This window comes from Lepidochelys olivacea, assembly GCF_965140295.1.
Source record: "Lepidochelys olivacea isolate rLepOli2 genome assembly, chromosome: 4".
In the NCBI taxonomy this organism is placed as follows: domain Eukaryota; kingdom Metazoa; phylum Chordata; order Testudines; family Cheloniidae; genus Lepidochelys; species Lepidochelys olivacea.
Window position 1 is genome coordinate 112680454 of NC_140414.1, and position 23614 is coordinate 112704067.

At 42.8% G+C, this 23614-nt stretch overlaps 1 protein-coding gene across 1 annotated transcript in view; it reads right to left on the minus strand.

Moving 5' to 3' along the window:
• STIM2 (stromal interaction molecule 2) overlaps positions 1-23614 on the minus strand; it is a 151637-nt gene that overhangs the window by 17663 nt on the left and 110360 nt on the right. The window contains exons 3-4 of the mRNA XM_084625970.1: positions 19931-20045; positions 301-412 (exon numbers count right to left, since the gene is read on the minus strand). Of these exons, the coding sequence (XP_084482096.1) occupies positions 301-412; positions 19931-20045 (227 nt within the window). The remainder of the gene's footprint in view (positions 1-300; positions 413-19930; positions 20046-23614) is intronic.

The following is a 23614-nucleotide window of genomic DNA, read 5'->3' on the forward strand; positions in this document are numbered from 1 at the left end:
CCACAAAGCTAAGTGATTGCTATTGAAACACTTTGGTAGCAAATTATTTTTAAAAGGAAGAAAGTAATGAAACTGAGGTAGAGACAAATGACTTTCAGGAATATTCTGGCAGAAGAAAATTGAAATTCTGGTTCTCTGGCCTTTCAGAATTGCAGGCTTACATCAGTTCTCTTACACCTGAGCACAGCCTGTCAGTATTAAATTTAGATAATTACCCTGCACAGACAAGCTAGAGAGAATGCTGCCCAACAGAAAAATATAAACAGGTTTTTTAAAACTAATCCAGAAGAAAAGATTCACCTGGGAAGTGTTGTTCCTTTGACATTACTGTCTTTAAAATTCTTCTCATACTGGGGCAGTTCAACAAATTCTACCAGCCACTGAAGAGTCTCCTCTTGAGTCCAGTTGTGAACTGCAAGACAAAAGATGGACTATCATACATCTAATTTTCAGGAATAAAAGAATAATCAGTACCACAGCTAAAAATAAAACAAAGATGGAGATTTGCAGGTTACACAGCCAGCATAAGCAAGTTCATCTGGATGGAACCACAGATAAATAAGTATTCACATTTACTAGCAAAAGTTATTTCTGGCAGTTTGCCTTTTTCATTATATGCTCTTTAGAGACAAAGCTTAAACAAGCTGTAAGTAAACAAGCGTTTAACCAACAGAAACATCTATCAAAAATTCGGTAGCATAAATTTACAATTTCCTTTTTAAAAATCAGAGCAGCCTCTTGTGACCTATTTTAAGTGCTCTCTCAGCCCCAATTCTACTGTCCTTCATACCCTTACAGAACGGAACATATGCCAGCAGATGCAGTAACACGTAAAGTAATGAGTCAAGATCTTAGCCCGTAGTCCAGGGAGACACCTTTTTGCTGGCATCTTCATACAAATTCATGCCACTCAAACACAGAAATTGTGTGTGGGTCAGGGTTGGGGGCGGTTGGAGTATAAAGAGAAAATATGAGGGGCAGAAATGATGTATGATGGGTGGGTGGGTTTTAACTATTTCTTTATTTAGAAATTAACAGGTTTACAAATCCTATCCACGTAAGTATCAGAAACAATACAATAATCATAACAATGAGCTTTTGTTTTGAGAAACACTATACAGTAATCTACTTATCAGACTTCTCTATTGAACAGGGTGATACTATGTTACAGAATGAGCATCTTTACACTACCTGTGACGTCAGGTATTAAATTGAGTAAACGTTTATTATGATGTTATTAAATTGAGTGAAATCTCTGATTACGCATATTTAACAATCCATATGTCTCCCCAATGGTAATATTCAAAAACACTGAACAGGTTTATTTGTGTGCGTTGTTTGCAGGTGAATTTACATTGTCTGGGTGCTGACCAAATGGGGTACAATTAAAAAATACAACCAAAAAAAAATCCCCAAAAAACACACGTTTCAAATGTTCCTGTGACATCTTGTGTTATATCAAATTATTTTTCTTACTAAGGAGGTTACTGCAGTGAATGTAGACAACAGAAACTATAAAAAACAATTTTCCCCTTATATTTATTCGCAGTGGCTGCTATTCCTATTGAAACTGCCAGCCAGCAGTGTACATGACCCTCTGGTAATTGCAGAGGTCTCAGCACAGAAAGGAAACACTGCCTGGAGCTTCTAGTTTAGATAAAACTGCTGCCTCAGCCCAGGGCACAGCTTCAGGCACTGTATGACACTGCTAGCCAGTTTTGCAACTTGTGAGGCAATGGTTTCACACTATAAATGGTTTCAGAGTAGCAGCCGTGTTAGTCTGTATTCGCAAAAAGAAAAGGAGTACTTGTGGCACCTAAGAGACTAACCAATTGATTTGAGCATAAGCTTTCGTGAGCTACAGCATCCGATGAAATTCTTTTGATCTATAGCTCATGAAAGCTTATGCTCAAATCAATTGGTTAGTCTCTAAGGTGCCACAAGTACACTATAAATGCTTATCTCCTCCACTGTGCTTGCAAAGTTTATCAAGACCCTCTGTGCTATGGAGCAAATCACCAAGTAGTGGCCTCCCTTTGTACATACATAACTTTGCATGCACAAAGACCTGCAGGCTTTTCAAGCACTACCACCTGGGCATAGAAGTGCTAGACCATTACCTGCATGTATTTCTCCATGCAACTGTTTCCAGGTAAGTGAAGGCTGGATTAAGACCCCTTTGAAAAAATCTGACACTAATGGTGCGTTCTCAATAGTGAATTTTGACAAAGGCCCTTTACAAAAAATTACAGGAATGACTGCAAATGCTTTCCACTTTTAAACTGCAGACACAGTTGTGTGCAAACACAACAGAATGTTTTATAGTTCATCAGTATCCGTTTCAGACTGTTTAGCACGGTAGGATTAACATATAAACTGAAGTTTCGACTGGGATTCCTACAGATTTATTATTTACATTAAAATCCAGTTTAAGTGTTACCAGATAGTTTCCTGGGTGTTTTTAAACTGTTTCAGTTCTACTCTACACTGTTTCCAATGTCACTAATTAGCTTTAAAAATAAATAGTATTCAAGCACTAATAGTCCCCCCCACCCTAAACTGGGTACAATGTCATTTTTGTAATGATTGCTTCTTCCCATGACTCCAGATGACAAACGCTTTAATCTTCTAGGCACTGATCTGCCAGTATACAGCATCCTGTAATAATTAATCTTCACCAGTTTTGTCCTTTTCCTCTTAAAACTATAAATTGTGATAAGGCAAAACTTACTTACATACTCTGAGACCCTTTATAATGAAATGACAAGTCTCCTTATTGCAAGGAATTAGAATGCAGAGCTTGTTAAAATCCATGACAATATACTTCATAATGGATAATTGCAAGAATCTCAATTTATGGAAATATAACATCTCTAGTAAACTCTATTCTATGCACCAGACTCAAACACAGGAAGAGCTGCAGAAAAAAAGTTCTTTGACCTTATGATTAAAAATAAGACTACCTTCTAGATAAATCACCACTCGATAACGACAATGAACTCTAAGAGATCTAGGAGCTGTTTCCTATGGGAATGCTTGATGGAACATGAAGACATTTTAAAAATATTGTGTTATCTACAAATCTCATCTAAACGGCCTGAACTCTGATCCAAAGAAATAGCATTTTAATGTATTTTTGAAGAATGAAACGATTTGTGACTAACAGAGGTGTAGGACTGGAAGGGACCTCAGTAGGTCATCTCTTCAAGTCCCCTGCACACAACGCAGGACTAAGTAATAACTAGACCATTCCTGACAGGTGTTTGTCCAACCTGTTCTTAAAAGCCTCCAGTGACAGACATTCCATGTCCTCCTGAGGCAATTTGTTCCAGTGCTTAACTACCCTGATAATTAGGAAGTTTTTTTAATTTCCAAGCTAACCCTCTATTGCTGCAATTTAAGCCCATTGCTTCTTGCCCTAACCGCAGAGATTAAAACAATTTTTCACCCTCTTCCTTGTAACAACCTTTTATGTACTTGCAAAAAGTATCATCAGAGCTGTCCCTTGGGTACCACGAATCAGAGCGACTGCTCTAAGTCCCGTGCTTCGGGGGACCCTGCAAGCCAGTGTGATTGGCTGGTGTGGTCGGTCCTGGAAGTGATGGGTCGGTCTCGGAAGTGACTGATTTGTCACTTGCACCCTGGGTCCCGCACCCCTCCTAGGGATGGCCGTGCTTATTATGTCCCCTTCCATCTTTTCACCAGACTAAACAAACCCAACTTTTTCAGTCTTCCCTCATAGGTCATGTTTTCTAGACCTTTAATCATTTGTGTTGCTCTCCTCTGGACTTCCTCCACTTTGTCCACATCTTTCATGAAGTGTGGTGCCCAGAACCGGACACAATACTCCAGTCGAGCCCTTATCAGAAGATACAGGTCAAGAAAATTTTGATTAGATGTAAGATAACTGGATCCAGATAAATACAGATCAAATTTGAAGGGCCCCAAGTACACATTCCAAAACATCTTTGAACTTCTGGAGTTCCATCATTTATACATATTCCAGTATGTCTTTTCCATTCATAGCCTGGACCAACCAAATTGTAACATACCTAAAAGGCTCAACAGTAATTTCATACAATGGGTCTCTCACGCTCTCAAATCTGCTCTTCTTTTCAGCCTTAATGAACGGCCAAAAATCATTACTATGTAACAAATGAGATATACATAACAGTTACTGACAAGATAACTAATGATATTAACGCCCAACATGGGATGATGTTCCTTTTGTAGGAAATCAAGCAGGGAACTCTCACTGTACAGCAGGTTCACTTACAGTGAGGGTTCTACTCGATTAGTAAATCTGTGACCCATTTCCTAGCAATAGCACAAGTACCACCAATAGCATAGCCACTTGTGTAAACCAAGAGCAGACACTTTTTACCACTGTGTCATCTAAGCAGTGCTTACACTATTGGTAGTACCGGAGCAGCTGCATCTTTGCCAGAAAACAGGAAAGAAATTTCCGAGTGCAGATCTATCCTGATACTTACATCACCTCTGCTATATCACGGGTGTGGTTATTTTCTTGCCCTTGCTGGCCTTGCGATCTTGAAGATTTCAAAAAAAAAAAAAAAAAATCTTTAAAAGCTTTAAACAAGTTTAAAAAAGCAAGCACTTTCTGAAATACTTCGAGACTGCGAGCCAAACTCAACCAGTTTAAGACTTTATCAAATTATAAGTGGGCAGATTGCTCTGACCATTAATAGCAGCGCTCCGTACTCTGCACTGGCTGCTAAAATACTTCAGGGTATAAAAGTGCTTGACCCTGAAAAGTGCCTTTGTAACATGGCATTGTGTGGTTTAATGTTCATTGTGTCTAACTGACTTACTGATCAAATTTGCAGATGAAGAGATTGTTTCTTAAATTCCAGCCCCACAAGTTCAGCCTGGGCTCAGAGTCAGAGTTCTTCCCATCTCACCCATCACCACCAGCAAGGAAGGCTCTGCAGGCCAAATCATCCACTGAAGGCACCTGTGCAACCCCACGGTCTTCAGAATGCATCTAGAGTAGCACCTGTGCAACCCCATTCCCTTCAGTGGGCTTGTACCATTATAGCGGAGTATAATGTGCCTGCAAAACAGTGACTGTGTGCCAAATGGAAAGCACCAAGTATGACTTTTAGAGCCCAGTTTGAGTTTACAAGGCAAGCAGTTAGGAAAAAAATCTCATATTTGTAAACTGAACATATTATGATATGCCAATCAGTGAATCAATGAACATCCATTTTTAAACAGTCACTCAGATTAGAAGTTCACTTTAAGATACTGGATATCATCTATGTCCTGGAATCCAGCTACTTCACAGACCACTGTCATGCCCCATCCTCCTACACCCAGTCATGGATTCGTCAGCTAGGATGCTCCCATAGCTAAAGTCCTGAATGCAGCTGAACAGAACTCAGCACAGGGCACACAGCACAGAACTCTGCCTTTGAACTTCCTCATTCACAGATAAGGACAGACAAGAGTGTGACCCAAGAATCTCTTGATGCCCACTGGCAAGAGGGCACAGGGAACATAAGATTTCAGGGATCCCTTAGGTTCACCAAAAGTGGTCATGTAAGGTGTCTATGAAAGCCTGTGTCACAATGGTCATCATCATAATTGCAAAATATATATGCACATAATATGTAGGAGTTATGTATGTATACTGAAAATTATGTTCTTAAAGCCTTAGAGTTAAAGGCAGATAATTCAGGGGCAGTGAGCATTGAGAAAGACTTCTCCAGATAGAAGGGGGGAGACATTTATCTATCTGGTTGACAATTGTGTACCTTACTATTTGCCTATTGAGTCACATGCTAATAAAGAAATTTCCAGAGTGCTACCAGAAAAAACAAAACCAGCAAGAGGTGTTCTATTTACAGATAAAGACGATGAATCTTTGGGGGTATGGAGGTACACTGGGGATTCTTCAGTCTAGGAAGACAAACTGGGCTTGATCTTGTGAAAGGTGGAACTTTTCCCAGCATTTTCAACCAGGATGGCTACGAAGTTGGGGTCAGCTATATTGTAGGAGACAGGGAAGTGTCTTGTGAGTTAAGTTTAGGCTCTAGAATAGTGATTTTCAACCTTTTTCATTTGTGGGCCCCTAAAAATTTTCAAATAAAGGTGCAGGCCCCTTTGGAAATCTTAGTCTGCAGACTGCCCAGGGATCCACGGACACAGGTTGAAAATGACTGCTCTAGAAAGCATGCTATAATTTTGTTTTTTATATAACCATTTGTTTCCAATATGCTTACTTATTATCAAAGAACAGAGATTCAAATGAAAGTAAACTTATTCTTGTTTTCACTACAAATCTATCTAAGTGCTGTGTGTTAAGCAGTGCGGTAATCTTGAGCTGAATCTAGTCAGCTAGTTTTCAGAGTAGCAGCCGTGCTAGTGTGTACGGATGAGAGTTCTGAGAGTGTTCAATGGACCAGAGGCTCGGCACTCCAGAGGGATGCTTGAAGGACTTGGATTTGGGCACACACCAATGTCCATCTGAAAAAAAAAATCAAAGCTGGAACAGAACAGACCTACCCCAGCTGTTAGCACATGACACCAGCATTCATTAGTCTGTATTGTCTGCCTCTGGGTCCCCAGGAGAAATGCAAGGGGGGGTTGCTCTGGACATCGAAAGCCCTACATGGTTTGGGAGCTGCCCATTTGAGAGATCACCATTCTTGCAGTGTGATACTGCCACCACTGGGATCAGCAGAGGAGCTTATGATAGAGCCTACTCATCTTTAAAACAGAGGGGGCTGCTGAGTGGGCTTTGTTTGTGGTTGCCCGACTCTTCGGAATTCACCCTCCCTCTTGCTTTGAACTAGCACAAATTTAGGTTACTGTCAGAAATCAAGACCCCACTGTGGTAGTCATTTGTCTTTAGTTATCTCCCAGGCACTGTTTCTTTTTGTTACAGTGGAGGAGAACATTTGAAAGTTGGCTTTGGTGGTGGATGGGGTATTTTCGGTGGGTACTTGTTTGGCTGGTATATTTTGATACATCAGGAAGATTACCCATTAGAATTGTTCTTGTTGCATGGTTTATGTTTTTAATAATCATTAAAAAGGCACCATGAAACTTACATAAGTACTTTATTTATACATCAAAAATGAATAATCTTCCTTTTGTATCTCCCAGCCAAGGGCTCGCTGCTTTAACAGAGGAAGCTACTCCCCTTGATAGTGTATTTAGTGTATCACTAACTTCTTATGTATGTGACAAAACAGAGTAGATTATCCAGCAGATTACACAACTGTATGATTTGTTCAGTTACAGAACTGAATCCAACACATGAAATCCATAACGAACACCCCTTTTCCACAGAGTGGATGCAAAACTTCTTGTTTTTTTAAAAGAACCACACATAATGACCATGCAACAGGTGAAACTGGTAACGGAAGAAATTACAGCAAGGAATGCAAATTCTACTCCTGACTTTGGTTTATGACAAACTTCACAGTTGCTTGGTTTTGTGATTTCTGTGTTAAATCCTTTAACCCACGTAAAGGTAGGCCCTTGAGTAAATTGCAATTTTGTTTTGTTTTTAAAATTCACGGCAGTGTCCAGGTAATCTAGTATTTTTCTAAAGGCTATATACAGAGAATGCAGTCAGTGAACGGTAACTGCCGCATTCCTTTGCGTAAAACTGGCCGCCCGCTCCCCCCACAAAAACCGATGCGATTTTTCCAACATCAGGAGATCAGCACAAGCCTCCCCACTGCTGGAAAAATTGCAGCAGTGTAGATAGGCTCCACAGCCAGTTTTACGCGAGGAACAGCAGCCAGCTGCACCACCACTTGGAACACAGACAGCCGTGAAAATGCATGTTCCAAGTGGTGGAATCATAGAACCGGAAGGGACCTCGAGAGGTCATCTAGTCCAGTCCCCTGCATTCATGGCAGGACTAAGTATTATCTACACCATCCTTGATAGGTGTTTGTCCAACCTGCTCTTAAAAATCCCAATGATGGAGATACCACAACCTCTCTATGAAATTTATTCCAGGGCTTAACCACTCTTGACAGTTAGAAAGTTTTTCCTAATGTCCATCCTAAACCACCTTTGCTGCAATTTAAGCCCATTGCTTCCTATCCTATCCTCAGTGGAGGCGCTGGCTACTGTGTCTCTCCTGAATGGCTGCGATTTTTCCAACAGAAAGGAGGCAGAAATGGGCATTTGCCCACACCATCTCATGCTCTGTGACGCTCATCATTCTCCCTTGAAGTTCTGTATCCTGGCCCTTCACCCAGCTCCCCCACGCCTCTGACAAGCCTCCCATTATCTAACTCTGACCCTTCAACCTACCCCTCCACCTGTCCCATCCACCCCAGTCTCTCTACCTAGCTCTCCCCAGCTCCTCATATCCAGCTGTTCCCCCTCTACTTGTCCCCAGGTCAGTCACTTTCCCTTTACCAGCTCCTGGGTCTCCCCCTCTGTCCAATACCTGGTCCCTATGATGGTGGAGCAGATGGCGAGTCTGGCAGGTGGGTCAGTCAGGATGGCACAGTGGGGGCCCAGATGTTCCCCAGCATGTGGGGAGGTCAGTGTGGGTCAGACTAGCATGAGCAAAGCAGTCAGGATTGGGCAGCAGCAGTCACTTTATACCAGACTCCTTGGAAACCATCTCCCTGCAGTATTTCCACTTCCACCCTGCTGGGCTCATAAATATGTAATGAGGGGCAGAGTATAGGGGGACAGGTGCATAGCCAATGCCACCCTGAGGGACACATGTCCACTAGCTACCCTGATATTGGAGCAGCAGCTCAGGGGGAACAGAGAGGGGCTCTACAAGTCACAATGAGCATCAGACCAGCACGAGTAAATGACTACTTCCCCTCCCCCGCCCCACTAGAAAAAAACCCCACAGTACTGGGCTATTCTCTCAATCATCTGTGAAATCGTGGTTGCCACAGGGCCCCTGGTATAGGGAAAGTTTCAAAGAAAGTTTGAAAACTGAAATAAAGCAAGGCAACATGCATCTGCAACATTTTTCATTTTTTGTAGATCAAAAGCCCCAAGCACTGTACAATATTACCTCTGTGAATCAGCATACAAATCTAAACACTTCCGAGTGCAGAACTGACTATGTTTCCTCATATCTTTTGGACACATGGGTACATCTGCTTCGGTCCAATTTAAAGTCCCAAGCAGGATTTGGCAGAAAGTTTGCATCTCTAAAGCTCTGATCATGCTATATGGCGATTTTACCTCCACTCTACATACTGTACAGGTCTTGGGCTACCAGTACACCATTCTCAATGCTAACTGGGTTACATTTTTCTTATTACATTTCAGGAAACAAGTGCTTATTTATATTTTCAAAAATTCACTAATCTAATGCTCTGAGCAGGGATTCTCAGCTTTCTTTTGAGCCCCTCCCCCCACCACATTATGAAAACTCCACAGCCCACCTCTGCCACAATAACTGGTTTTCTGCATACAAAATCTAGGGCTTGCATTAGGGGGAACAAGCAAGGCAATTGCCTAGAGCCCCATGCCAAAGGAGCCTCTGCAAAGTTACGTTGCTCAGGCTTTGGCTTCAGCCACAGATGGCGGGGCTCAGAGCCCTGGGCTTCAACCTCATTAGGTGGGGCTTTGGCTTTCTGCTCTGGGCCCCAGCGAGTCTAGCGCTGGTTCTGCTGGGTGGACCCCCTGAAACCTGGTTGCGGCCCACCAGTTGAGAACCTGTAGCGGGGTGGTCACCTGCTCTGGCCCTGAGGGGCTTAAAACAGCCCAGAAGCTCCCAGGCTGATTGGGCAAGTAGGCACAGTTGGGGCCACGCCCCAAACAGACCACAGCCGGCCCTTATAAAAGGGCTGTGAGCCAGATACTCAGACAGAGTCTCCTCCAGCTATGGAGAGAGACAGGCCTGGCTGCTGGGGAGCGTACCAGGGTACCTGAGGTGCTGGGAGGCTCCGGGCTGGTAAAGCCCCAGGCTGCAGGTCTGGCAGACAGCCTAAGACAGGGTACTGGGGTTGCAACAGGGCAGCCCAAGGGTAGGGGGAGGCAGCAGGTTCAAGCCCCCCTTGCCTGTGATGAGTGGCTTGTACATTGCAGTCCGCCCCAGTGAACAGGGATTAGGTGGTGACTGGCAGTAGCCATATACTGAGGCGAGGTGAGATTGGGGGTTCCCCGGGGAGGGAAACCCAGAGACTGTGACGGTATTGCTAGGGGGCAGGACCCAAGGGAAAGGGGCACAGGGTCCAAGAGGGACACGGGGTTCAGCGACAGGCGAGACACCGGCTGACAGAGGGTGCTCCAGAGGCTGGCGAGCTAATTCCCTGGACGACCAGCAGGAGGCGCCGCCGGATGAATCTCGTGGCACTACAGAACCCCACTGCGCTGAGGACAAGTACATTAATAACAAATCTTACAAATAAATCAATACATTATGAAGTCTTCTCACTTCAAAATTATCCCAGTAATAAATTCCACTCAGAAATTGACTTAGGCCTGCAGATCAGACAAAAATCTTGTTGATCCAAGGGGAGGAAAGCAATTTCTGCTGAGTGGTGCTTTACTGAAAAAAATCCCTGACTTTAGCCCCCTTGTCATTAAATCAGGAACTCCAAGCTCTCTTTGGCTGTTAGGAAAGACTCTAAAGTGAGAAAAGACTTCTAGATCTTTTCATCACCTTGGTGGATCTCAGATTGCATTCTATGAAGTTAGTTTTCCCACATTAGTTCCAACCCCAATCTGAAAGGGCCCTAACCATATCTGGGTCAGCACTTCAACAGAGATCCGCAGGGACTGCCATACAGAGGTCACTACACATTCTATATGCACCACAGATTAGACTATCTGGCTTGGCAGATGTAGCTGTAAATGCAAGGGTCTAGGCAGAACAGTCCACTCATTCAAATCTTCCAACTCCACAGCCTGGAGTGTTGCTACATATAATCTATACATCCAAATCGGAGGACCTGGTGAGCAGAGAAAGTACATAAAATACCTATAAATTGTAGTCCCTACCTATAAATTATTGGTTTCAGAGTAACAGCCGTGTTAGCCTGTATCCGCAAAAAGAAAAGGAGGACTTGTGGCACCTTAGAGACTGCCACAAGTCCTCCTTTTCTTTCTATAAATTATTGTTGTTCATATAAAACAATCTGAAAGCCTAAATCTCCTGTGGTTTTTAAAACTTTTGGGTACATCACTGACATGTTCCGCAAGTTCTCTTGTTTCAGTTCATAAATAATTTTAAATTAGCTAAGGGAAAAACTCCCTAGTATTCCCTACTGAAATCTAAAGCAGCTCCTCTTACTAGGAAGGAAAAGCTTCAACAGCTGTTTGCCTACTTATCATAACAAGCAGTAAACAACAAGTCAGTCCAGACTGGAGAACATGATCAAGAGAAAACCAGTTTACAGAGAGGGGAGAAATTACCTTGCTACCAAAGTGAAGAACCAAAGAACGATCTATGAAACACAACATGCAGTATTGGTCACCATACAGTGGAAAGGAAAATATTATCGGGAAAGGGTGCAGCAATAAAGATGTTACATTTGAACAATTTAAACAGAGGAAAGTTTAAAGAGTCAGGTTATTCATCTGGCAGTCTCGTCTTCTAATGGACAGAAGTTTTCAAAATTAAGCTGATTTACATAATTTTTTCACATTTGAGTTTCAAAGTTAAGACCAATTTCCAAATAGAAAACTAGGAACAAAAAACTTGGGCAGAAAGAAGATAAAAAAAAAAACACAGTATGGAACATATGAAATAAGAGAAGGGGGAATAAGACATTTAGTCATATAACCTTTAGAAAAGGGAGAAGAATGAATATAGTGAAAAGGCAGCAAACTGAGGTTATAATGAACTAAAAAAAAAGTCAAGCATGCTGGCTGGGATTATTTTTTTCTTGCTTTTCACAGAGTGGGAAATGGGCCTTGTCCTTATCTAGGATGAAGGAGAAAGACTTACAAGAAAGGGCTGCTAGCTTCTCAAACCTCCAGGCACTCCTAGATCTTGTCTAGAGGAGGGAAAAGATTCATTTTTTTATTTTAAAAATATGCTTGGTATTATATTTTAAGTGGTGTTTAGAAGTATGTTAGCACTTAGTATAGACAGGTTTTAAACCTTTTAAAATGTGTTAGCAGGCCTCTCTCTCAATCATAATTTCTTTAGCCTTAGAAAGAATTTTCTTATTTCGTGAGTAAAACCCTAGAAACTGGAAATTTTGACCACTTCATTGGGTAACTTTGAAGACAAAGCCACAGTCCCTTGGTAAAGAGAAAAAAACATAATTCATTTCCTACATAGTCTATCTACTATAGATAAACCTTGTACAGCCAAGAAGAAGTCTGCCTTATAGTCACATTAGCTATTTATTAGGGGTTCATGGAGTTTACATTCCTTGGATGACCTGGATAAAGTCTAATTCCTTTCACAACCTTTAGAATTCTGAAGCATGTCTGACACAAAACAGAAACTGCAACAAAAACCAAATCAGGTTATAGAGTTATTCATCATGCCAAGCAACTTAAGGCAAGTCACAAAGTAAGTTGCACAACAGGAGCTCATTAATCAGTAAAACCCTGAGGGCTCTATTTACCACAAAATTAATTTTCTGTGGAATCTGTTGGAGACTTTGCAGGGATTACCTGTTTGACACTCATGACAACTAATCCTGCTTCAGTAAAATTCCAAACTCAGGCTGTAAAGAACAGATTTTCCAGTTGGGGTAACACCTCCTTCCTTGAAGAGCCTGAAGCTATGTCTCCCAAGACGACTCATGGAGTGTGGCACACATGAGAACAGGTTTTCATATAACTGAACATGCTTGGATAGAGAACATTTATTAATAAGAGAAAAAGTTTACTGCCCTCATGACGCCATCTCTGAAACACAAGTCAACATTCTGCTCAGTACACAAGCTCATTCTTGCACCTCATACTGCACTCTAAACTCTTCCTGTAAATTACAGTTTTCACCCAGCACAGAGGGCCAAGTACATTGGAGCATAAGAGGGTAAAAGAAGTGACACATACAGGGCTTATCCAGTTCTATACTGAAAACCAAACAGTGAATGCTGGCTGAAATTCACCTCGGTCTGCATCACCTGCTATACTACGACAGTAGCTGCTATTATAACATCAGCATTTACAGACAGTTACCATACCACAGAAGCTGAAGTTATTTAATTGTTCCCTATTCTAAGTGTAGGGAAATAATTCGGTTTATCATATTGCACACTGTTCTCCTATATAGTCTATCTACTATAGATAAATCTTGTATAGCCTAGAAGAAGTCTCGCTTATGGTCACTTTAGCTATTTATTCGGGGTTCATGGAGTTTACCCTCTCTCCCCCTTCTTTCTGGGGCAAGACTCTAAACCAGATGGTGTCAGTATGTAGCAAAAGCAGAATGACACCAGAACCACGTGAAGCCTTAAAAATCTGTCCACCCATGTCCCCCCAAAACTCTGGGAAGAATACCAGAGAAACATGAACTGTACCTGATATACGCCATGTACGTCACAGGACTTTCAGTAGAATTTACAGAGCACATTTTCATTTAGCAAGCACTGCCATCGAGAGCACCAGTACAGGACATGTTGCTGCTACTAGGATATATTCTAATACCAAGACCAGGGCCCTTCCTAGGGGAGTGCGGGACATAGGTGCCAAGTTTCTATGTGGTTGGGGGGTGCTCCCCCTCAGCTCCGCCCAGGCGCCACCCCCATTCCACCCCTTCCCCCAAGACCCCGCCCCACCTCTTCCCTGCCCAGTTCTGCCCCTCCCCCGAGCGTGCTGTGCCCTTACTCCTCTCCCCTCCAAGCCAGCGCCTCCAGACACAGTGAAGAGCTTATCAGCGGGAGGCACTGGAGGGAGGGGGAGGTTGGTGGGGGGCTCCTCCTCGCCTGCCCATCACTTCCCCTTCCACCTCCTCACAAAGCACAGGGCCCCCCCAAAGTGCAGGGCCCAGGGTTGTAGTCCCGATTTGCCGTACCCAAGGGATGGCTCTGACCAAGAGCAAAGAAAATGACACAAAAGGGAGCTGAATTGAGTAACAATTTACTTGAAGTGACCCTGATATTTCAGAAATTCAATGGCTTAATATTACAAAAGATAGTTCAGTTTCCTCTTCTCAAGAATGGGGTCTGAAATATTGTGTTAGTCCTGTCTGGAATGGAATTCAGTGTCATGTAATGCATCCTTAGCAATGTTTGGCTTGTGTGCATTTCCACTATCTGGATATTTAAAACCCAAGACCACCAATGATCAAGAATGTGAAATGCAACCACAGCATCTCTCGTTGGTATGTCATTTATTCCCAGTTGCTGCAAGAACATTTGCTGTGCAATGCCAGTCCAAAGCAAGGCAGCTTATCACAAAGCATGACATATAACCAGCCCTCCTATTTATCGTCTTAAAAAAAAGCTCTACTACTGTACTGCCAGACTTGAAGTAATCTTTGTGTATCAAGAAAGGAGAGAAAAAATCTAAATGAGGGTAGATTAGAACTGCTGCAATTCCTTATAGTTAGGAATGAAGCCCAATGCCCTGAGGGAACTACAACTGTTACAGAATGCAGCAGGTTGCCTGATCACCAGCACAGATTACCAGGAACATATCACCCTGATTCATTACTCACTGCACTTGGCTCCCCATTAAACAGGGTCTAGTTCAAGGCTACTGTACTGATTTTCAGAGATCAGGTTGGTACTGGAGCTAGCTACCTCAGAGATCTCTTCTTCTATGACAATGACCTCACACAGCAGCAATTTGATTCAGTTAGGAAAAAAAGAAGCTGACAAAAGAGGGAAAGACTTATTCACACAGCAATTGCACCAAGACTGGATCCCATGGCCAGAGAAAAGAAGAACGAACACCATGCTTGATGCATTCAGAACTAAACAGATAAATCAGCTCAAGCCTACTACTGGCCAATGTCAAATTCCCGAGCAAATTCATAGAGAAGCCAGCCAAAGCCAATTACAAGCTCATCTAATTGAAGCTAATGTTCTAGACCTGGAATAATCTTGATTCAGACCAGGATATGGAATTGAAACCACTTTAGTAGCACTGATGGATGATCTCCTCCTGCCAATGGATAGAGGGCAGACATTCATTCTCATTCTCCCGGAATTCTTGCAGCTTTCACCTGAGAGAAACGGCAAAAGTTCACGGTAATGTGCTAAAATGGTATGAGCCCTCCTGGAGGGACACGTCCAATTCCCAAGGATGGGAAACTGCACCTCTACCTCAAGCCCCCTCACTTGTAGAGTCCCACAAGGATACATTTTTCACCAGTCCTATTCAACATCTATATGCAACCACTAGGGGAACCGATTAGACATGAATTCAAGTGCCAGCATATGCAGATGAGAGACAACTCTGCTTATCCTTCACCACATCAACCACACCACTACTACTAAGATAGCCCAATGCCTACAAGAGACCACTTCATGGATGAACAGCAGCTGGCTGAAGCTAAACCAGAATAAGAGAGATAATGATATTGGGCAAAGGAAAGCATTTTGAGAAATTTGCCACCATTGTACGATCTCCTTTGGTTGAAGGTACACACCCATGCCTGATCAGTCTGGTCGGTGGTTCAGGAGTAGTCTTGGATTCCTTGTTGACACGAAGCCCTCACATAGCAATATCCGCAAGTAACACTTCCCATCATCTCTGGTAGGCTTGCAGACTCCGGACACCTTTGCAAATCATGGCCTGGCCTCGGTTATTCACACCTTTGCATTGCTGTAGTATGACAGGGAAGTGACAGTAGACTTGTGTATGAAATCTTCTGCACTTAGGAAATTCCAAGTAGTACAGAATACTGAACTGCATCTCCTCAGCAACGTGGGCTACCGCGAGCACATCAGACCTGTCGTCCTCTTTCTACACTGGCTTCTCATAGGATATTGAATCAAGTTCAAGGTCTCAGTCTTTAACTTCAAGGATCTCCCTTGTCTGGGCCCAGGATACCTAAAGCTCTGGGATGAAGACCATGGCTGACAACTTTGTTCCTCTGCCACTAGGGAATTCTCTACAATAAGGGTAAATCTCATCTGTGCAGGACAGAGAACTTTCTTGGAGGCTGGTTTGAGACTGTGAAATGAAGTCTCCTGGAAACTAAGGACTATCACAAACCTCTTCACCTTCTGCTCCAAATGCAAAGTACATTTCTTTGACCTTGTCTTCTCCAACATAAATACACAGCAAACGTATATTTTAAAAATATATATATTTACGCCCTACCAAAACAAGAGAAACAAACCTCTCTTCCATTTAGTGTCCCACTAATAGCCCTCTGAACACAGTAGCATCTTCTCATTTTATTTTTATTTATTTAAACTTCCAATAATATCTGTAAGCTTGTTCATGCTGCAAGGGTTGAAAGACAAGTTTGAGTTTACTTCAGTGGGAGGTGCTCAGACACCACCCTACTGGGAAACCCTATAAAAATGTAGAGGGGTATTATGCAGGTCCATATGAATCATGTCTGGTGTTTGAGAACAAGGATATGGTAGAATAATATTTTTAGCACGTAACAGAAATATTGTGGCTTATAGATTGGGATATTTTATATTTCAAGAAAAACTGAAAGTATACAATGCTACCCCATAGGGTTAGAAGCTAGAATCTTTTCTGGGGAATAATGCACAAATACTGGATAAAATGGTAGAAACAACAGTTAGGGTAACATGGTATGCAGGAATCCAGCCTTACTGCTGCCTTCAGAGCTGGGCAGCCAGAGAGTGGCAGCTGCTGATGGAGGGCCCAGCTCTGCAGCCAGCAGTACAGAAGTGCATGCGCGCGTGTCAAGGTTCCTTCCTCACTCTGAACTCTAGGGTACAGATGTGGGGACCTGCATGAAAGACCCCCTAAGCTTATTCTTACCAGCTTAGGTTAAAAACTTCCCCAAGGTACAAACTTTGCCTTGTCCTTGAACCGTATGCTGTCACCACCAAGCGTTTAAACAAAGAACAGGGAAAGAGCCCACTTGGAGACATCTTCCCCCAAAATATCCCCCAAGCCTTACACCCCCTTTCCTGGGGACGGCTTGATAAGAATCCTCACCAATTTGCACAGGTGAACACAGACCCTTGGATCTTAAGAACAATGAAAAAATCAATCAGGTTCTTAAAAGAAGAATTTTAATTAAAGAAAAGGTAAAAGAATCATCTCTGTAAAATCTGGATGGTAAATACCTTACAGGGTAATCAGATTCAAAACAGAGAATCCCTCTAGGCAAAACCTTAAGTTACAAAAAGACACAAAAACAGGAATATACATTCCATCCAGCACAGCTTATTTTACCAGCCATTAAACAAAAGGAAATCCAACGCATTTCTAGCTAGATTACTTACTAATTTAACAGGAGTTGTGAGGCTGCATTCCTGATCTGTTCCCAGCAAAAGCATCACACAGACAGACCAAATCCTTTGTTCCCCCCCCTCAGATTTGAAAGAATCTTGTCCTCTCATTGGCCATTTTGGGTCAGGTGCCAGCGGGGTTACCTTAGCTTCTTAACCCTTTACAGGTGAAAGGATGTTGCCTCTGGCCAGGAGAGATTTTATAGCGCTGTATACAGAAAAGCAGGTTACCCTTCCCTTTATATTTACGACAGTGCGTCTGCGTGCGCAGTTAGTCAGTTCAATGACAACGTTTTCATGCTCTCCCCTTTTGTGGATCTGGAGTGACTCTGAAGTCCAAAGAGTGACGGGCATGCTCCGGAGCAGACTGGGCAGGCAGTCATTGGTGAGCATCTTGGTAGCTACAGCAGTAATAGGACGCTTTTTCTTTGCAGCTACCAATAGATTATTTCGGTCCTCTTCAAAGGCTTGAAAAGCTGAGTGTTGCACGTCGCCATGCCAATCTATTTAACGCAGCCTTCTCAAGATCATCTGGTTTTATTGCACCAAAGCGTGTGCTGTTCTTGATGCTGTCCTTGTAGCACTTTTGGGGCAGCCTTGATTCCGGTGTCTTTGTGCCAATTCTCCATTTAAATTTTTTCTGGGGAGTCGATATTCAGGCATCCCAATGATGTGTCCAACCCAGTGTAGTTGGGCTTTTATCAGCATGGCCTTGATGCTTATGGCATTTGATTTTTGAAGAACCTCCACGTTGGTAATTTTGTCCTGCCAGCAGATCCCCAAAATGGCACGCAGAGACCGCATATGGAAGGCCTCTAGCTGTTTGATATGCCATCTGTATGGTGTCCAAGTCTCACAGCAGGAGAGATGTGAGCAAAAAAGTTTTATTTTTGTTGAGAGAGTTATGTTGTGGGATTTCAGGACTTTGTTACATAAAACTTTCCTAATGACTGAGCAGCTTTCTGTATCCTGTTTGTGATCTCTTTGTCAAGAGACCCATCATGGGAGATGTTGCTGCCAACATAGGTAAAACTGTCAACTTGCTTTAGTTGGTTTCCACTAATGGATATGCTAGGTCGGGGATATGGCACAGCGCAGTGAAGATAATTGGTGATAATAACCAGTCTTCTCCAGGCTGAGTGTGAGGCCAAACAATTTTGATGTTTCAGCGAAGCGATCTACGATGCACTGGAGATCTCCGTGTGTGCGCGCTATGAGGGCACAATCATCCACAAAGAGTGCTTCTCTTAGCAGTAGTTCTGTTACTTTTGTTTTTGCTTTAAGCCTTGTAAGATTGAAAACTGAGCCACCATGTCTGTATCTGATGTATGTGCCTCTGTTGAGCCCATCTGTAGCATGGTTGAGAACTTGGGTGAAGAAGAAGTTGAACAGTACAGGGGGCAAGGACACAGCCTTGTTTGACTCCATTTGAAACGGGAAAGAAGTCAGTGAGATCTCCATTAAAAAGTACCTGACCTTGCATCCCCTCATGAAATAAACGAATGAGCTTTACCAGTTTTGGTGGGCAACCAAGTTTGCGGAGGATCATCCATAATCCTTCTCTACTAACAGTATCAAATGCTTTTGTCAGATCGATGAAAACACTGAATAGAGTCATGTTTTGTTCGACAAATTTTTCTTGTATTTGCCCGATACTGAAAATCACGTCTATGGTGCTATGACCAGGTCTGAATCCGCACTGAGTCTCAGGTAGATTGGCTTCTGAGACAGATTAAATCAGTCGGTTCAAGAGGACACTAGCAAAGATTTTTCCAGCGACAGATAGGAGAGATCCCCCAAGGTAGTTATCACAGATCATTTTGCTACCTTTATTTTTAAATAAAGGAATAATTATGGCATCTTTCAAGTCTTGTGGCATTTCTTCACTGTCCCAGATGTCAGTAAGGAGTGTTACCACCACTTTTGGACCCACAGATTTATATATTTCTGCCGATATTCCATCTCTGCCCAAGGACTTTCCTGAGCTCATCAAACTGATTGCCTTTTCTATTGCTTCAAGTGAGGGTGGTGAGTCAAAGTGCTGCTAAATAGGCTTTTGAAGTATCTGATTAATAGCACTTGTTTCAACTGAGGACGGTCTGTTCCGTAGTTGACTGAAATGTTCAACCCATCTCTGTTCCAGTAAGACTGGCAATACCATACCTTGCTCCCCTTACTTCTGTGCTGCTGGTGGGGCCCTGCCTTCAGAGCTGGGCTCCTGGGCAGCAGCCACCACTCTGCAGCTGCCCAGCTCTGAAGGCAGCGCCACTGCCAGCAGCAGTGAAGAAGTAAAGGTAGCAATACCGCAACGCCCCCCTACAATAACCTTGTGTCCGTCCATGACTCCTTTTTGGGTCAGGACTCCTATACTGTGAAATTTCAGATTTAAATAGCTGAAATCATGAAATATATGATTTTTTAAATCCCATGATTGTGAAATTGATCAAAATAGATCATCAATTTGGTAGGGCCCTAAATATATGTAATTTTATGCCAATAGCTGCATTTCACTTATCTCAAGATCACTTTTACTTCAAGCAAGCCTGGATTTAATACTGGGCTACCTGAAAACCAAGACATGGATCTGGAAACGGTGTATTCCTGACTCCTACCTTCAGAGGTTTTCCAGCGTTTCCACAGATCCTCAATGGTGATATGTTTGTCTTCTCTGTGCAGATGGCTGTGTTTATTGGAAGCATCTTTATATTTCATGTCTTCTCTGATAAACTGAGAAAGAGAAAGAAAGTTTGGTTAAATTCTAACAGCAAACAAGCCCAGTTCTTAACAGGGAAACTGGAAGTAGATCAGTAGAGATGCTTTTTGCATCTGCCCTGTACAAATGGCACAATTTAGTTAAGCCTCTAAAGTAGTCAACCTACATAATTAATTCAACATTCTTATAAATTTTGAATTGGAATGTACTAAACCTTGGGAAAACAATGTTGCACTTGTGAGGCTATTAGTCAAGTTTAACAGTGTGGTTAACGTACTCCAAAGATTAACAGCTAGTCACCACAAATATCCTATCTCATGCTTTTATGTTCTATGGACATTCACCTGTCTAAAGGCAAGCCCACATGATAGGGTTTGAAAGTGTGCCAGTTCTTTATAAATCTTTATAAATCTTTATTTGTCCATCTTGAATCCCGCTATACCAGTTAAATGAAACTAATAGTTAGCTTTCTCCTACCCCTCAAAGACTTTTGACTAGACAGCAAAAGATCATGTTCTGCCTCATTTGTTAACATACAATTCATCTTCAGCCCTGGGTTTATTTTTTTTTGTGATGCATGATCAAGAGAATGATTATATTCCATGCACATAAATAGTACATAGTAAACCTACAATTTGCAATAATGTACAAAAAGCCTTTGGCAAAATCCTAACATGTGAATGTTAATAAGCACATAAAATTTGTTAAAAAGTGGGATTTTATGTATCAGTGTATTTTGCTCATTTATGTGTACCACAGTCATTTAGTTTAATACTTCAAAATCACTAGTAAATAGGTACTAAAACCATTTACCAGACATGTACAAGCAAGAAAAATTAAGGTGAGGGCCGCTGTGATCATTTGGCCTACCAGTTTACCCTAATTGTAGGCTCAATTGTAAAAAGTATATGAAATTTCATAAAATGTTATAATAATCGATAAATGCTGGTGGGAACATGTATGAAAGGGAGACAGAAAGACTAAATTAGTCAAAACAAAAAGAGCCAAGTTAATATGATTAAAGGACTATGTTAAAATCATGCTTGGTAAAAAGAGATGTGGAATCTGAAATTAATGAGCCAAAATTGCTGTGTTGGATATTAGGCCTAATTGGTGCACAAAATAATGCGGGGATGGGCTACTCCAACCATTGTTCCCTTTATGGGTCCCTAAACAAAGACTCTGTGGGAAGAATAAGGGGAAGAACAGACAGGGGTTACTGAAGCAAGCTTCACCATCATGGCTGTTACCACCACCATTTCCTGGGAGCCCTGGCCTTCATTCCCTGTGATCCTGAAAGATGCCCTGACCAGGCTGGGCCACAGAGAGGTATCCAGATGACATCAGGACCCCTAACAGAAGGGTAGTCTATTATGTTTTGTCAAGGTCCAAAGTTCTTGGTCAAGGTACAGTCAAGGACCAGAAACCAGAGAAAATTATTTTTTTAAAAAATAAGTAAATTAAAAGATTTCAAGGGCCGTTCAAAAGCATATGGCAGTCTGGCTTTGGCCTGTGGTCCGCCTATTGACTATCTCTGCTCTACCAGATCCAGCTGAATCCCAAATCAGCAGCTGAGATGAAACAGGATTGGACTTTAACAGCAGTAGATATAACAGCTCCAGACCATCTCAAATAAGTTCTCTTTTCCACAAAAGAGGAGCTATTAACATCTTTGATACCATTTAAGACTGTCAAACAATGGGGATTCTCCTTCTGAAAACTCTCTCCAGCTAAAGGGAAAGGGAACAAGAAATGCTATTAAAATGAAAGCCTTTCTTTATACTTGACATACAGTTTCTCCTTCTCTTCTTTATCTTTAATAAAAGGTTTAAAGGATCTTTAGTGGTGTTTGTGCCATTGTACCAAGCAGGCTGACATCTCTGTATAACAAACCCCGGACTGTAATACTGTTTAATGCTGGACACTGACTGGGTTGTTAACACCTTTGGCCCATATATTCTATCTTCGGGCATGTCTTCACTAGCAACATTGAAGCAGTGTGTAGTTGCAGTGCCAGTGCCGGGAGAGAGCTCTCCCAGAGCTATAAAAAACCCACCTCCATGAGGGGAATACCTCCCAGCGCTGGTGCACTGTCTACAGCGCTGAAACTTGCAGCACTCAGGGATGTGTTTTTTCACACCCCTGAGCAAGAAAGTTGCAGGGCTGTAAAGTGCCAGTGTAGGCTTCCCTAAATTAATCCAGCAAGGCTGGCAGCAATGTCCTAGCGAAAACCCCTGCTGGCTCCAGTGCACTCTGGGTGCTCTAGGGAAGAAAATGAGCTACATCCACTGCAGTTCCTCCCAGCAGCTAGGTGGGGCAGAGGGGAAGAAGACTAGCTTCTAATAGCTCATGACTGGCCAGGGTTAAGCAGAGGCCATCACTGATGCTCCAAGCTCTTTGGCTGGTTCCGGAGTAGGGGTCCAGACACCATTGCTGCTGCTTCAGGGCTGGCGAGGAGACTGGATGCCTCTGAGATGCCCTTTTCTTCCTCTCTCACACCACCTCTTTTTCTGTGTGTGGAATGATGACAGAGCTCAAGTTTAACAAGCCTGTGCGTGAAAGGGAGTGAAAATGGAAGGAGGTGAAGAGTGAGGGGTGGGGTGAAGGTGGCAGCAAGTGTGAGGTATGGAATGGATGGAGGGAAGAATGAAAGGCCAAGATGGAATGAGGGAAGAAAGAGTAAAATGGCAAAACATGGGAGTCAGAGAGTGTGTTCATCAGGTTGAAATCAGAGTTGGGGTAGCCATTAATTTCACAAGGGGGTGGGGAGAGACGAACACTTGGTAGCCCGCCCCACTTCCTTGAAACAGGGGTTCCTGTGTATGCGGGTCCTTGCCAACATCACCCTGGCAGACAACTCGGGGGTAGTAGGGGGGACACGACCTCACTAATGACACCTCAAAGCTATATTGAGGTGGTGAGTACTCCACACAGTTCTCTTGTGCAGTACGTCCTCTGCTCAGCTGGGTGCAGGCAGAGTCCTTCCTTCTTCATGATAAGACCAGTCCTTCATGAGTGGCACCCTACCACTAAAACACCAAGCAGGGGACAAGAGGGAAAGAACACAGCGCAGGGCCATAGGGCTGTGGTGCAATGAGGTGCCCAAGGGAGGGTGTGCCTGGTGTCTCCAATTCCTTTAATCCGGCCAAGGGGAAAGAATCTGTCATTTAAGTCCTTTGTAAAAGGGCCCAGTCTGCCCACTTTTACCCTGAGACCAACACTTCTGGAGGGAGAAAAGAAATCAGGAGAAAGATACAAACACAAGGCAGTAGCTCTTTCAAGAAGATAAAATGGAAAATGGGAGAAAAGGAGGTCTATGACAGGAGTAATTGCCAGCAAGCAATTTCCCTGTGTAAATTCCTGCTCTGACATCCTACAAAGAGAAATGGAGTCAAAGACATAACTGAGGTTGCATGCAGGGAAAGGTTTTCCTCTGGGGTTGAGGTCAATTGCCATATCTCATTGTAGGAACAAGCAAACATCTCAGGCTCTTCCACACTTGGGGATGATCTTGCAGACCAGAATGATGAAAGCCCTGCTGAACTTTGTCTCAAGTCTTAGCTGTCCCCCTCACTCTGATCAG